General features: G+C 50.4%; 1 protein-coding gene across 1 annotated transcript in view; it reads left to right on the top strand.

Annotated features, from left to right (window-relative positions):
• FBXO34 (F-box protein 34) overlaps positions 1-15,046 on the top strand; it is a 73,653-nt gene extending 58,607 nt beyond the window's left edge. Inside the window, 3 exon segments of the mRNA XM_063118194.1 lie at positions 9,719-9,927; positions 12,286-13,099; positions 13,101-15,046. Coding sequence (XP_062974264.1) covers positions 9,848-9,927; positions 12,286-13,099; positions 13,101-14,396 — 2,190 coding nt within the window. The 5' untranslated portion in view covers positions 9,719-9,847 and the 3' untranslated portion in view covers positions 14,397-15,046.
• The last annotated feature ends 1,332 nt before the right edge of the window (positions 15,047-16,378 follow it).

The raw sequence follows: 16,378 nt of genomic DNA, 5'->3' as shown, positions 1-16,378 counted from the left end.
TGTCTTTGACTGGTGATTCCATATGAGTTTAATGATGCTTGAGCCTTATCCAGTCTAGAGAAAGAATCCACAAGTTTGCATGTAGTCAGGAGAATGAGGGTGATTCAGTGTGGAAATTCTCCCTCGACCAGTTTGCCAACAAGTTCTCAAACAAAGTTTACTGAGAGAACCAAAAACAAACAAACCCCTTAGTTGCTTTTGTATTATCATCTATGGGGCATATCCAGTCCGTCCACCAGTGGAAGGGTCATCAGTAGCAGAATGGATTTCCCTCCTTATGCTCCCCCCAGGTTTCCAGGGGATTGAGGGACCCTCTGGAGGAGATTTGGGAGGTGGGGAGAGGAAGCTGAAGTCCCATTGCATGAGCAGATGTCCTTTCATAGAATCATAGAATCGTAGAGTTGGAAGGGGCCTATAAGGCCATCGAGTCCACACACACACACACACACACACACACACACACACACACACACCAGCTCAGTGCAGGAATCCACCCTAAAGCATCCCTGACAGATGGTTGTCCAGCTGCCTCTTGAAGGCCTCGGGTTTGGAGAGCCCACAACCTCCCTAGGTAACTGGTTCCATTGTCGTACTGCTCTAACAGTCAGGAAGTTTTTCCTGATGTCTAGCCAGAATCTGGCTTCCTTTAACTTGAGCCCATGATTCCGTGTCCTGCACTCTGGGAGGATTGAAAAGAGATCCTGGCCCTCCTCTGTGTGACAACCTTTTAAGTATTTAAAGAGTGCTCTCATGTCTCCCCTCAATCTTCTCTTCTCCAGGCTAAACATGCCCAGTTCTTTCAGTCTCTCCTCATAGGGCTTTGTTTCCAGACCCCTGATCATCCTAGTTGCCCTCCTCTGAACACGCTCCAGCTTTACATGACACTGAATGCAAAGCCCCATCTTACTTACTCTCAGAACATTTTAACTGTTGTAAGCTGCTTTGGGAAGCCAGTCTGGGCTGAAAAGCGGCGTCCAAGTCTAATGAATAAATTGTTGCTCACTGTAAGTGTTGCATTGGGTTGTGTCAACAGTCCAATCTGGGTTGGCCTTGCTATGGATTCTCTTCTGCTGTGGATCTGGTTGGTGCCCCTTGAGTTGTGCCGCCCTGGGCAGCTGCCTAGACTCCTGCATTTTGAGTTGATGGCATCTGTCCATGCCCAATCCTGGCCCACCATAGTTCCTTCAGTTTTGTGCATGAGTGTCCTGGTTCCTTCCAACCCAGCTGTCCTTGTAGAACTCTCTCCTGACACTGCTTATCTTCCAAAATGGTTGGGTGCCTTCTTTCTAGAGAACCCCTGGCTTCCCTCTTGTTGAAGAAGGCGCCCTGTTGAAGGCCTTTATATTTTGGTTTTCTGTTCCGTTTAGTGGACTGTGGGGCCTATAATTTTTTTTATAGTTTTAGTGCTGCGATTTCAGCATTTTTGCACGTACCCTTTCGTCTTTTGTTGTGTGTGATTTTTTAATTGCTCTTTATTGACCCTTTGGTAAGCTTCCTTGGATCTCTTAAACAGCAAAGCAGGGTCCTAATAATAATCTTGACTGCCGCTTACAACGATGGCAGCTAGAACCTTTTTTAAAAAGAAGAAAAGAAAGTCCTGAGCTTCTGGGGCTCTTTGGTGTCCTTCAGACGTGTTCCACACCCCAACTGCTACACCGTGTGTGGAAAGGATGCAGCTCACCTGAAAGCCCAGCTGCCCCCAGAGATCAGCCCAGCTGCTGCACCCTTGTGCTGCCGCACGCTCCTGCGATGCCTGCCAAAGCTTGGTGTTGCTGCTTCTGCATTTGCTGAGGTCAGATGTTGGCTTTTGTATGCTGCGGCGATGCTTCTGAAGGACGCAGACAAGCTAGAGCGTGTTCAGAGGGGAGCAGCCAGGATGATCAGGGGTCTGGAAACAAAGCCCTATGAAGAGAGACTGAAAGAACTGGGCATGTTTAGCCTGGAGAAGAGAAGGCTGAGGGGAGACATGATAGCACCCTTCAAATACTTAAGAGGTTGTCACACAGAGGAGGGCCAGGATCTCTTCTCGATCCTCCCAGAGTGCAGGACACGGAATAACGGGCTCAAGTTAAAGGAAGCCAGATTCCGGCTGGACATCAGTGCAGTGCTTCCAGCCCCCGTTACAGAATTCAGTGCTCATCGGAGAAAGTCTTTTCAACGCCTGCCTGAAACAGAATCAAAAGCACTTAGAATTTTTAATGCATGTCTTTTTTAAAGTCCAGAAGGAAGCCCAATCCCATAATAGTAGCCATAGGGGTTGGATGGGGTTTAGAAGAACTTTAGAAGAGAACTGATGCAAAAGGGGAAAGGGCCCCTTGTGCAGGGCGGTTGTGTGTGCGCGCATTTGAGAAAAGCAGTCGGGGCTGAACCAGTCTTGGGTTTGAGCCTGGAATGTCTCTTCAGTGCCAGGTTATGGAGCTTATTTTCTGCTCGGGGTGGGGAGCGGGGAGCACAGGCCAGACGTGGTGACCCCTAGAAGGCTTGAGGCGCAGCAGCATGGAAGAGGAGGAGGAGGAAAGTGGGAGCAGAAAGAGAAAGGTACTCAGGTAAGCTGCTGGTGGATCAACAGCTTTGGGCTTGTTTGACGTTCTGGAGCAGTCTGGAATGTGCTTCCTGCAGTTTCCTAATACTGCATGGGCAACTCGTCAGAGGTTCGTAGAATCATAGAATAGCAGAGTTGGAAGGGGCCTACAAGGCCATCGAGTCCAACCCCCTGCTCAGTGCAGGAATCCACCCTACAGCATCCCTGACAGATGGTTGTCCAGCTGCCTCTTGAAGGCCTCTAGTGTGGGAGAGCCCACCACCTCCCTAGGGAACTGATTCCATTGTCCTACTGCTCTAACAGTCAGGAAGTTTTTCCTGATGTCCAGCTGGAATCTGTCTTCCCTTAACTTGAGCCCGTGATTCCATGTCCTGCACTCTGGGAGGATCGTGAAGAGATCCTGGCCCTCCTCTGTGTGACAACCTTTCAAGTATTTGAAGAGTGCTATCATGTCTCCCCTCAGTCTTCTCTTCTCCAGGCTAAACCTGCCCAGTTCTTTCAGTCTCTCTTCATAGGGCTTTGTTTCCAGACCCCTGATCATCCTGGTTGCCCTCCTCTTCAGTCTCACGACGGGCTTCGTAATTCGAGGTTGGGCTGTAGGTTGGACCCAGGCCTGTCCGTGCGCCAAGCACGCCTTGCCCCCACTGAGCGATGGGCCACCTCCACTGTGTCGGTGTCAAGGTTCAGCCCTAGAGCCTCCCTATGAAGTAGCAATGCCCTATGTCTGGGATTACTACCTATACTGGCATGTTCCTGTGCTCTTCTGCCATCACAGTGAGTCCCAAACCGGGGTGGGTGGAAGGTAACTTCAGCTAGCCTCACAAGCAACACCCTCCCCACGCCCTGCCACATGCACACAGCTACACCTGGGAATGCTGGCCAACTTGCCCACGGAACACGATGCAACCACACTTTGAGTACTGTGTACAGTTCTGGTCACCGGACCTAAAAGAAAGATATTGTAGAGCTGGAAAAAGTGCAGAAAAGGGCCACTGAAATGATTAAGGGGCTGGAGCATCTCCCCTATGAGGGGAGGTTACATCAACTGGGATTGTTTAGCTTGGACAAAAGGAGACTGAGGGGAGACATGATAGAAGTGTACAAAATTATGCACGGTATGGAGAATGTGGAGAGGGAGAGATTTTTCTCCCTCTCTCAAAATACTAGAACCCGGGGTCATCCCATGAAGCTGATTGGTGGGAGATCCAGGACAAATAAAAGGAAAGACTACTTCACATAGCACATAGTTAAATTATGGAACTCACTAGCACAAGATGTAGTGATGGCCACCAATTTGGATGGCTTTAAAAGGGGGTTGGATAAATTCCTGGAGGCAAAGGCTATCCATGGCTACTAGACCTGATGGTTGTGTGCTATCTCCAGTATTTGAGGCAATAAGCCTGTGTGCACCAGTTGCTGGGGAACATGGGTGGGAGGGTGCTGTTGCACCATGTCCTGCTTGTTTATCCCCGGCCGATGGCTGGTTGGCCACTGTGCGAACAGAGTGCTGGACTAGATGGACCCTTGGTCTGATCCAGCAGGGCTCTTCTGATGTTCTTATGTCTTCGCTTCAGAACCATTTGCAGTGGTGCCAGTACCCAGCCCTGGAGCATGAGAAATACAAACGAAGATGTGGCTGTATCAGCTCAGCAACTTAACAGTGTTAACCCAAACCAGCTCTTGTCCACAAAGAAACAGTTTGGATTTTGGGGCTGTCCTGGGTGAATTAGAGCAGTTGGGAGAGTCTGGGCTGAGATTCTACAAAACCCAGATGCCCCCTGGCTATAAAAGGAAGAATAGGGGCAAAGAAAAAGGCCATGCAAGGGACCACACCTGTGCTGATCTTTGTGGCTGGCATTTAAACGCTGGCCTCCCTGATGCAAAACCAGTGTTTTGTCCCCCGGATACCCCCAATGGGTTTTCTGCCTTTTGGGGTGAGCCAGAGTCCGTGATAGCCCAGCTGTGGTTCATGCAGCCACGCTGGTGCAGTTGTGGCCTAAGCGCAGAGGCCCGGATGAAGACCATAATCAGGTGCTGTGATGTTCGCAGAATAGCGCCAGAGTGCCGGACTGTGTATTATTGTACGTGAACCAGTTGTGTGGAAAATACCTCCATGTCTGAGGGAAGGGAGGAAGATAAGCAGTGAATTCATGTGTGTTATCTTTGTGGAACAGTTGGGACATTGTGGGCAACTTTTCACAGTAGAAAACTCAATGCCTCCTTTACGCAGGGAAAGGCCAGGTGGGTTTAAAATAATAATAATACTAACTTGTCCTTTGTGTTGTCTGTTATCTGTCTTCAGTGATTGACTGAAAAGAAGCTTTTTGAGTCGCAGTGTATGTGTGCGTGGGGGGAGGTGGTTCACCTGTGTCTCCACGTGAGAAGTGGCTGATCTCACCAGTGGTTGGCACAGATGGAGCCCATTTCCTGTTGCCTATCTGGAAAGTCAACCTTTATTTACTTAGACTCATAGAATCATAGAATAGCAGAGTTGGAAGGGGCCTACAAGGCCATCAAGTCCAACCCCCTGCTCAATGCAGGAATCCACCCTAAAGCATCCCTGACAGAGGGTTGTCCAGCTGCCCCTTGAAGGCCTCTAGTGTGGGAGAGCCCACCACCTCCCTAGGTAACTGGTTCCATTGTTGTACTGCTCTAACAGTCAGGAAGTTTTTCCTGACGTCCAGCCGGAATCTGGCTTCCTGTAACTTGAGCCCGTTATTCCGTGTCCTGCACTCTGGAAGGATCGAGAAGAGATCCTGGCCCTCCTCTGTGTGACAACCTTTTAAGTATTTGAAGAGTGCTCTCATGTCTCCCCTTAATCTTCTCTTCTCCAGGCTAAACATGCCCAGTTCTTTCAGTCTCTCCTCGTAGGGTTTTGTTTCCAGACCCCCGATCATCCTCGTTCTCGACGGAGGGCATTTTTTACCACTGCTTCTCCCTTTCTTCTCTCCCTTTCTTGTCTCTCTCACTGTCAAAATTTAGATTGTATGCTTCTCGGGCAGTGGGTGGAGTCAATACTGAGCTGAATGGACCATTGGTCTGACCTGGTAGAAGCCAGTTTTTCATGTTTCCCTACTGGTCAGATTCTTTTGATGTTGACAAGAATTCTCTGGCAGCTGTGTGTGGCAGGCCTCCTACCCCAGAGATGTATTCTGTCTCCTTAAGAGTCCCAGGGCAAAGGGCACATTCTATCGAGGAAGCTTCCTATGTCCTGGAACACTTAGACAAAGGGACGGAACTTCTAGAGACACCAGTGGCAGCCTTCATCCTTGACACTTGGCATAAGAAGAGGCACAGGGATGGAGCTGGCTCTGTAATGCAGCTGTACTGATGCCCATATGTTGAGGAAGAGCTGGACCAGCGCTGATTTGGGTTCTGGAGCGGTAATATCTTTGAGGCAGCACCCCTCACGCTATGTGGTCTGTCCTGGCCCACTGAGGCACTGGTTCCTCTCTATTCGGCCCTGGTTAGGCCTCATCTAGAGTATTGCGTCCAGTTCTGGGCTCCACAATTCAAGAAGGACGCAGACAAGCTGGAGCGTGTTCAGAGGAGGTCAACCAGGATGATCAGGGGTCTGGAAACAAATCCCTCTGAAGAGAGACTAAAAGGACTGGGCATGTTGAGCCTGGAGAAGAGAAGGTTGAGGGGAAACATGATAGCACTCTTCAAATACTTGAAAGGTTGTCACACAGAGGAGGGCCAGGATCTCTTCTCGATCCTCCCAGAGTGCAGGACACGGAATAACGGGCTGAAGTTACAGGAAGCCAGATTCCAGCTGGACATCAGGAAAAACTTCCTGACTGTTAGAGCAGTACGACAATGGAATCAGTGACCTAGGGAGGTTGTGGGCTCTCCCACCCTAGAGGCCTTCAAGAGGCAGCTGGACAACCCTCTGTCAGGGATGCTTTAGGGTAGATTCCTGCATTGAGCAGGGGGCTGGACTCGATGGCCTTGTAGGCCCCTTCCAACTCTGCTATTCTATGATTCTATGATCAGTGTTCATCTCAAAGCCCGGTTGGCATCCAAGGGCCTTTATCTCTCTCCTTAAGCACTTCCAGGTGGCTTCCTGGAAAGCAGCTTGAAGGCATCTGTCTGGAGGGCAGATAGCACATGGCTGTTGAACGGAAATGGGTGGGAGAGACACAGGAAATAGTGACAATGAGCGAGGGAGAGGGAACCGTGTTGGGCAGTGGCATTGCTCAACACCACAACCTCCACCACCACTCAAGCCCTTCTTGGGTTCTGTGTCATAAGTGCAGCCAAAGTATTTCAGAGGTTTTCACTGTAATCATGAGGACTTGACGCACTTGATCTTCAAAATGGTAGGGTCTCCCCGTGTTTGATCAGCACTTGAGATGTCTGGAGTAGTGTTGGGTTGAGTAAAGAAGAACGCCTGATAGCCTGGGATGTATGACGCTATTTGGAATACCCAGATCAAGGGGCTTGCAAAAAAAAAACCAACATTTTATGAACCACCTAATTGCTAGCACAGCTGGTTTCCAAGGATTTCCTAAATTCTAGGTATCAACAGCTGGGATTCTTTACCTTGGAGAAAAGGCGAATGAGGGGAGACATAATAGAGGTGCACAAAATTACCTACGGTGTGGAGAAAGTGGAAGATGTAGCTACCAGAAGATGTGGTGATGGTCACCCATTGGGATGGCTTTAAAAGGAGGTTACACGAATTCCTGGAAGGAGAAGGCTATCCATGGCTACTAGCCCTGATGGCCGTGTGCTCCCTCCAGTATCAGAGGCAGTAAGCCTGTGTGCACCAGTTGCTGGGGAACATGGGCAGGAAAGTGGTGTTGCGCTCGTGACGTGCTTATGGGTTTCTAATGGGCAGCTGGTTGGCCCACCGTGTGAACTAGATGGACTCTTGGTCTGATTCAGCATCAGTTCTCTTCTGGTGTTCCGTACTTGCCCAAGTGGCATTCCATTGCCTTGACACAAGTAGTCCAGTTCAGCACCACCAACAACTCAGGACTTGTTTTCTACCCTGTACTCTTGTCAGCAAATCAATTGTTCTGTGTCTAACGATTTTCAGACCCACCCACCCCACACACACACCAGGTATCAGTGTGGAAGCAACTGCTCTTGTGAACCCCAGCCCTGTGGATCGTGTGTGTACGTGTGCGCGTGTGAGCTAAGGAGACCCTCCCAACAGCTGTGCTTGAGCTCGCTCTGCAGTCTCCTTGGCCCACGGGGCCTCCACCGACAGCACCTCTGAGGGTCTGCTACTGCGCACCACTCTGTTCTTCTCTGAAATCCAATATGAAATCAGCATCGCTTTCTGGCAGGGTTGGCAATTTCGCTGCTCGAATGTTTCAAGAGTCACAGAAGGGGTGGAAACAACATACGCTACTTTATTATAGGGTCAATTCCTCATTTAAAAATAAAAATGGGAAACTGTCAGACTCCCATGGGATCCTTCACCATGCACAGTTGTTCAGAAGAAAATGTGTGACCAGCTATCCCAAGAGGGAGTTTTAGACCATGGCATGCAGAAGTTCCCAGTTTCCTCCCTCACCGGAGAGGCCCTTGGTGGGAGACTCTGGACAAATAAAAGGAAGGGCTCCACAATTCAAGAAGGACGCAGACAAGCTGGAGCGTGTTCAGAAGAGGGCAACCAGGATGATCAGAGGTCTAGAAACAAAGCCCTATGAAGAGAGACTGAAAGAACTGGGCATGTTTAGCCTGGAGAAGAGAAGATTGAGGGGAGACATGATAGCACTCTTCAAATACTTAAAAGGTTGTCACACAGAGGAGGGCCAGGATCTCTTCTCGATCCTCCCAGAGTGCAGGACACGGAATAACGGGCTCAAGTTAAAGGAAGCCAGATTCCGGCTGGACATCAGGAAAAACTTCCTGACTGTTAGAGCAGTGCGACAATGGAATCAGCTACCTAGGGAGGTTGTGGGCTCTCCCACACTAGAGGCATTCAAGAGGCAGCTGGACAACCATCTGTCAGGGATGCTTTAGGGTGGATTCCTGCATTGAGCAGGGGGTTGGACTCGATGGCCTTGTAGGCCCCTTCCAACTCTGCTATTCTATGATTCTATGATTCTATGACTTCTTCACACAGTGCCTAGTTAAACTATGGAATTTGCTTCCACAAGATGTCGTGATGGCCACCAATCTGGATGGCTTTAAAAGGAGGTTGGATGAATTCCTGGAGAAGGAGGCTATCTGTGGCTACTAGCCCTGATGGTTATGGGCTACCTCCAGTATCAGAGGCAGTAAGCCTGTGTGCACCAGTTGCTGGGGAACATGGGTGGGAGGGTGCTGTTGCACCATGTCCTGCTTGTTCATCCCTGGCCGATGGCTGGTTGGCCACTGTGCGAACAGAGTGCTGGACTAGATGGACCCTCGGTCTGATTCAGCAGGGCACGTCTTATGTTCTTCTCTGGAATAAGTTGCCATTGGGGGTCCGCCCTGCCCCCTTTCTGCAGGCTTTTGAGAAGGCCTTGGAAACCTTGTTTTGCTCTGGCCTTCTCCTGATACAATTGCTGCCGTTGCCTGCTTTTGTTGTTGGTTTTTACTGCTGTTTTTAATTCTGCTCCTACTGTTTTATTGTGTTTTATGGCTTTTAATATTGCATTGGTATTATGTGTTTTATTGTTGCATGCTGCCTTGGGGCAGCTTTTGCCCTGAAAAGGCAGCCAGGAAATACTTTAAATAAATAAGAAATCTCCTGCTCAGGTGGGAAAGACCACTGCCTGAACGCCCAGAGAGCTGCTGCCAGTCAGTGCAGTTAATCTAGCTCAGCCTGCACTCCAGTAGCGGGGACGGATGGCTCTGATGTCAGTGGGCTGGTGAATCCGCTCCGGGTTTCACCTTGGATAGCTCCTTTAGAGTTCTGGCTAAAACCCGGAGCGGATTCACCAGCCCACTGGCATTGGAGCTGCTAGCCTCCATTGCCCTCTAGATGTTTTGGACTGCAACTCCCAGGATCCTTGCCCATTAGCCCTGCTGGCTGGGGCTGATGGGAGTTGAAGTCCAACACCTCTGGAGGGCACCAGCTTGGGAAAGGAAAGCTTGATTTGGTATAAGGCTGCTTCTGATGTTTGAGAGCGCATTCCCCCCGAATACAGGCCGTTGTGCTACTGCTGGAGTGTGCATAGGGACCCCCCCCACACCTCTCAGTCTAATGGCACCTTCTCCTTTCCTTTTCCCCAGCGGTTTTTAGGTGCCGAAGACCCGGTGGGCCACCGCGTGGGACGGGACAAGCTGATGCAGGAGCCCTGGCAGTGGACGGAGATGGATTGGCTGTGACAGCCTGCCGCAGGTGGAGGTGGGCGAAGAGTTATGATGAAGAGTTCCTGCCGAGCTGGCCTCCACAGGGAACTGCTGAATTCCACGTCCTCCGCATTCCACCCGGTCAAAAGGTACGGCTGACCTAGAGACCTTCTCCCCCCAATCCATCCGTGGAGAAGTCAAGGGCTTAAGAGCTTCTCTGACTCCGCGTCTGCCTTTATGTAGGGCCTGGTGGATGCAACGCCCATTTTAAAGAAAGGGTGGGTGGGGGGCTTTCCAGGAAATGTATCCAGCTATTCTAGGTCCCAAAAAAACTGCTCTTAAGTGGAAAGATGGGTGGTGGTAGTCTTTTGTAGATTGGGAACCATTTAGAAAACAGGAAGTCAAAAATAAGAATAGAGCAACCGTTTTCACAATACTTATTTAAATATCTGTATCCTTTGCATCCTGAAATAGCATGAACCTTCATACAAACCATAATTATTGAAAACAAGCCCCATAAAAGCAAAAACTAGAAATAGTAGCCATCAGTAAAATATAACATAACTGTTCAGTTGTCTGAATGCCCTTCTAAAAGGTACATCTAGAGAGTAAGTTCCATTACACTAGACGGGTGGGAATCATTCTTTTGTTGAGGGCCATATGCCTTCAGGTAGAAAGTCGAATTGGAAGGGGCCTCTAAGACCATCGAGTCCAACCCCCTGCTCAATGCAGGAATCCGCCTTAAAGCATCCCTGACAGATGGTTGTCCAGCTGCCTCTTGAAGGCCTCTAGGGTGGGAGAGCCCACAACCTCCCTAGGTAACTGGTTCCATTGTCATACTGCTCTAACAGTCAGGAAGTTTTTCCTGATGTCCAGCTGGGATCTGGCTAACTGGAACTTGAGCCCATGATTCCGTGTCCTGCACTCTGGGAGGATCAAGAAAAGATCCTGGCCCTCCTCTGTGTGGCAACCTTTCAAGCAGTTGAAGAGTGCTATCATGTCTCCCCTCTGTCTTCTCTTCTCCAGGCTAAACATGCCCAGTCCTTTTAGTCTCTCTTCATAGGGATTTGTTTCCAGACCCCTGATCATCCTGATTGCCCTCCTCTGAACACGCTCCAGCTTGTCTGCGTCCTTCTTGAATTGTGGAGCCCAGAACTGGATGCAATACTCTAGATGAGGCCGAACCAGTGCCAAATTGAGAGAAACCAGTACCTCACGCAATTTGGAAGCTATACTTCTATTAATGCAGCCCAAAATAGCATTTGCTTTCTTTGCAGCCACATCAAACTGTTGGCTCATATTCAAGGGTTGCATGCCAAGAGTAGGCAGGGCGAGAGCTAAAACTGGGTTGGGCCACCGCCACCTCCCTCTCCCTCTCTCTCTCTCTACCACCCCCTTTTCCCCTTTCTGCCCAACAATAAGCTGGATCTGGGAGTGGGGACAGATCACTTTCACCTTAGGTCTGAACTGAATGTTTGTACTGGACTTCTGAAATTAGGTCAAGGGACAGAGGTTCTCACCCCAGCATTAACTTATAGGGATGTGCTTCTAGTCCATAAGATTGTGCTGTCGACAAAGTTTATTTATTTGTTTGTTGCATGTATAATCATCCTCTGCCTCTCTCATTTTAATCCTCACATCAACCTTGTGAGGTAGGCTAGGCTGAGAGTCAGTGACTGGCCCAAAGTTACCCAAAGAGCTTCATGGCCAAGTGGGGACGAACCCAGGTCCTCGCAGTCCCAGTCCAGCCCTCTAACTGCTACTCTGCACTGGCTCCGTTCAGAACAGCTTTAGAAGTTTTCCGAATTGACAACTCAGATACAAAGAAGGAGTCAGGCAGATCCAGCTCGGCCAGCTGGTAGGAGAAGGTACCTTTGGGTTTCCCCAAAGATCTGTAGCAGGATCAGTGCTCTGGAGTCAAGGTGATCAAGTGAGGTAGGCCTGGTTGCTGAGGACCACCAGTGTATTCTTAACAGTAAGATCTGGGGTAGGTTGTGAAGAAGTTGATAAAAGATCTCGAGGATCTGCAAAGACCAGCAATAGAACAGCAATTGTGCGATTCAGGGAGGAGAACATGAAGCTGAGCACCAACTGCAGTGGAAGCCTCAGCAGTTTTGGTTAAGACTTCAAGAGAGTTCTGTCCATTCTTCTCAGGATCCTCCCACTGGAGGCCTGGTCATGGATGGGCTCTTCAAGAACCCCTCCCTCCCTCAGCCTCCCAATCCTGGAAGGTGGGGTGGAGTGTGTGGACAGGCTCTCAAGGAACCCCGGTGACAGGTAAGCAACCCTCGTGCTTTACATCTGCTGAAGGTCGTCCCTCTCACATCCCACGTGCACCAGCAGATGTGCAAATGCTCACACCACCGTTCCCAGGGCAAAGAAGGTGCCAAAGTCTCCCAGCCTCTCTCTTGATCTCGGAGAGCCAGCTTCACCTCTAGGCTGCTCTGTTCACAAACCAGCAAAACTTTTTCTTGAGATGCCTGTCTCTCTCTCTCTTTCCCCCTTAGAATATCTGGCATGCACTTAAAGCCATATCTCAAGTTCCAGAAGAAAGAGAGGTCCCTTGAAATTAGCCCAGACCCGCCACGGAGCCCACCCATGAGGCAAGAGAGGTTGGCGAACGAGGAAAAACCAAACGGCGCCCAGCCCAGCCTCTTGCCCACCCCGCCTCTTCGGAAGCCGCTGGAAAGCCTCTCTCCCAACACGTCGATCTGCGGTAGGGACCGTGGCGAAAGCCCCGCGGAAGGGCCCGGCGTGAAGGAGAGGAGGGCCGCCCTGCCGGCCACCATCCACCAGGGGGACGACGGCGAGGGGCCCCTGGACATCTGGGCCGTCGTGAAGCCGGGGAACACCAAGGAGAAGATCGCCTTCTTTGCGGGCCAGCAATGCAGCAAGCACAGGGTCTCCTCCATGAAGAACAAAAGCACGTGGGACATCGACGGGCGGGCGACGAAGCGCAGGAAAAAGTCGCTGGATCTCAAAAGGGCCAAGGTCCAGCTGGAAAGGATGCGGGAGGCCAGCGGGAGGTGCTACCAGCCCGAGCCCTTTGCCTGCGGCATCGAGCACTGCTCTGTACATAATGTGAACGACGGCGGGGAAGGTGGCTTCCCCAGCCGGCCGCTGTCGGTGGCCGAGATGGTCGCTTTTCTGGAGCAAAGAGCGAGTGTCTTGCTGGTCGGCTGCGCCAAAAACTGCCCCGGTGCCTCGGCCGTGACCAGGTTGCCCAGGCCCCCGAAAGGGGCCTCCCCTGCTCCTGGACCCTTTCCCGCCTCGGGGGCCTGTGAGGCTCACTCTGAAAAGGCACCCTGTGGGTCGGGCGGGGGGGGGCGGCAGCGACGGGGAGCAGCAAGGGGAGCCGGTGCGCGTGCTGGACATGGTGGCCAAGCTGGAGTCGGAGTGCCTGCGGCGCCAGAGCGAACGTGAGGCCGGGAGCCTGTCCAGGAACAACAGCTTCCGGCGTAATGTGGGGCGGGTGCTGCTGGCAAGCGGGGTGCCCCCCGAGAATGAAGCCGGCAAGGAGGCCGCTGAGGCTCTCCACCGGGAAGAGCGGGGCGGGGAGGAGGAGGAGGAGGAGGAGGAGGCATGGAGGTCCAAACGCGGCCCTTCGGAGGAGGGTCCGTCAGCGGCCCAGCCGGCTTCCTTTCCAGAGGGCCTTGCAGGGCCCGGAGGCCGTCACCTTGAGCCCGGAGAGTCTGTCGCGTCTGGCAAGTGTCCTGCTTCTCAAAAGATCGCCAAGCCGCGCCACGCGGCGCCACGCCCTGAAGCTGCTCAGCCCTCCCCGCGTTCTTTGCAGAGCCAAAATGCAGCTGTCGGTTGTACCCCGAAAGAGCCAGTAGCTCTTCCTAATCTGAATGCCAATGTCAGAGCGAGGGAGTCCTTCAGTATCAGCATATCTGTCGTCAAGACCGAGAAAGGTTACAGGGAAGCCCACCCTGCCGACTCCAGCTTTGGCCAAGACTCTCTTCCGGGGAGGCTGTTCTTGCTCTTGTCCGAGCGCGTGCCGCCAGGGGAGGCCCCCGCAGAAGAGCGCCAAGGGAAGGCAGCTTCCCCTGCAGGCGACTCAAGAAGCCACGCGGCTGGGGAGCCCCCGGGGCCTCCCTCGGAGAGCGCGTTGCAGACCCCCGACCCTTCGCATCTCAAGAGGCAGCGGTCGCACGACTTTCTGGAGACCCGGTTTAAGATCCAGCAGCTCCTGGAACCCCAGCAGTACCTGGCCTTCCTGCCCCACCACATCATCGTCAAGATCTTTGGCTTGCTGCCCACCCGGAGCCTGGTGGCCCTCAAATGCACTTGCGGCTACTTCAAATTTATCATTGAGTACTACAACGTCCGGCCGGCGGACTCCCGTTGGGTACGCGACCCGCGCTACCGGGAAGACCCATGCAAGCAGTGCAAGAAAAAGTACGCCAAGGGGGACGTCTCGCTCTGCCGGTGGCACCCCAAGCCCTATTGCCAAGCGCTGCCGTACGGCCCGGGCTACTGGATGTGCTGCCACCGATCCCAGAAGACCGTTCCTGGCTGCAAGCTCGGCCTTCACGACAATCATTGGGTCCCTGCCTGCCACAGCTTCAACCGCGCGCTCCACAAGAAACCCAGAGAAGCCGAGGAGGAGTGTTAGCGCCTCTTTGGGAGCCTCGGTCCCCGGGTGGGAGGAGAATTCCACGCCTTGTGATGTTTACACTGTACATAGTTTGTGGGTGGTTTTTCTTCCCCCCTCCCTCCTTCCACAGGGCTACGAAACTGCACATACTTTGAATCACAAAAGCCTTTTACCCGCCAGAGGAAAGATTGCGCCAATCCCGTCTCTGTGTACATAGAACGCTCCCAAATCTCCCTTGTGCCCGTAAAGAGTGTCTTCAGCTGGTCGACCAACGTTAATCGCTACAACGCAGCAACCGAGAGAGCGTGTGTTGCGGCTACAGTCCCGTGTTTTAAAGTGTCTCCTTTTCAAATCTGTATATCCTGTATAAAATATACATATATATATATATATATATAAATATAAATATATATAAATATATATATATATCTATTAAAAGATGTTTCTGAAGAGAAACTCTAAATAGGTGCAAGATCGATCTTCAAGAAGATGGTTTAACTGGACAACCTTAAAACTAGACTAGAACAAATATTTGTTATATCTTAGGGTGGCAACAAGCAAAAGAGGAATATGATCATATAGCAAAGAGTATAAAGAAAAGCCCTGGTCTACGGTGCCCACCTTATCTGGTTTTTGTTTTTTTACTTAAATAAAATGTGCATTCTAAATCTGCCTCTTGCTAATGTTCTCCCCCCGCCCCCAAATCCATCCTCCACCCCTCCCTTAAAATAAAGTGTTTCAGGTTCTACAAGCAGGTTCTGTATTTAGACAGGAACATATATGGGGGGTGTTAGAAAAATAGCAGGTTTTTTACATTTAAAAATGGATATTATGAATATTTACCATCTTAGATGAATTTTGCAAATGTAGAACATAGATACATTATTTCTCCATCGTTTGGACATATGCCACTGAATGCTGACAATCACACTTAAGGTGAGTCTCCTCATTCACTGATGCATCTTACATACGTTTCAGACATTCAGAAAATCTTCTGGCCCTTGTTGGCATTGATCAAATTTAAATTTTTCAGTGTTGTGAACATGTATACATAGAATAGCAGAGTTGGAAGGGACCCACAACGCCATCGAGTCCAACCCCCTGCTCAATGCAGGAATCCACCCTAAAGCATTCCTGACAGATGGTTAAGAACCTATCTGAATAATACCTATAAGAACATATCTGATTAAGAACATAATGGGTTCATCCAGATATACAGGTGAGATTCAGCCCTGAACTTTCAGTTAAAGATTGAAGAGAGAAACATTCCACTCCTAGAATCATAGAATAGTAGAGTTGGAAGCAGGGCCGGCTCTACCATTAGGCCAACTAGGCAGCCGCCTAAGGCGCAGACCTCAGAGGGGTGCAGTACTGACCTTTAAGGGTCACTGTTTTATACAAATTAGCTATTTTACGAAAAAAACATAAGTTCAAGTTTTGTACTTTTTAAATTTTTTCTACAAAACATCTGTTCTTAAAAACCGAAGTTGGCAATTTTGTGTGTGTGTGTGTGCAAGTAGCTCGCCTTGCCTAGGGCGCAAAATAGTCTGGCACCGGCCTTGGTTGGAAGGGACCTATAAGGTCATCAAGTCCAACCCCCTGCTCAATGCAGAAATGATTATTATGATTATTATTTATTTATATAGCACCATCAATGTACATGGTGCTGTACAGAGTAAAACAGTAAATAGCAAGGCCCTGCCGCATAGGCTTACAATCTAATAAAATCATAGTAAAACAATAAGGAGGGGAAGAGAATGCAAACAGGCACAGGGTAGGGTAAGCAGGCACAGGGTAGGGTAAAACTAACAGTATAAAGTCCGCACAACATCAAGTTTTAAAAGCTTTAGGAAAAAAAAGTTTTTAGCTGAGCTTTAAAAGCTGCGATTGAACTTGTAGTTCGCAAATGTTCTGGAAGAGCGTTCCAGGCGTAAGGGGCAGCAGAAGAAAATGGACGAAGCCAAGCAAGGGAAGTAGAGACCCTTGGGCAGGTGAGAAAC

Source organism: Elgaria multicarinata, chromosome 2 (genome assembly GCF_023053635.1).
Source record: "Elgaria multicarinata webbii isolate HBS135686 ecotype San Diego chromosome 2, rElgMul1.1.pri, whole genome shotgun sequence".
In the NCBI taxonomy this organism is placed as follows: Eukaryota; Metazoa; Chordata; class Lepidosauria; order Squamata; family Anguidae; genus Elgaria; species Elgaria multicarinata.
Note: the sequence above shows the minus strand (reverse complement) of the source record. Positions and strands in the feature narration are given on the sequence as shown.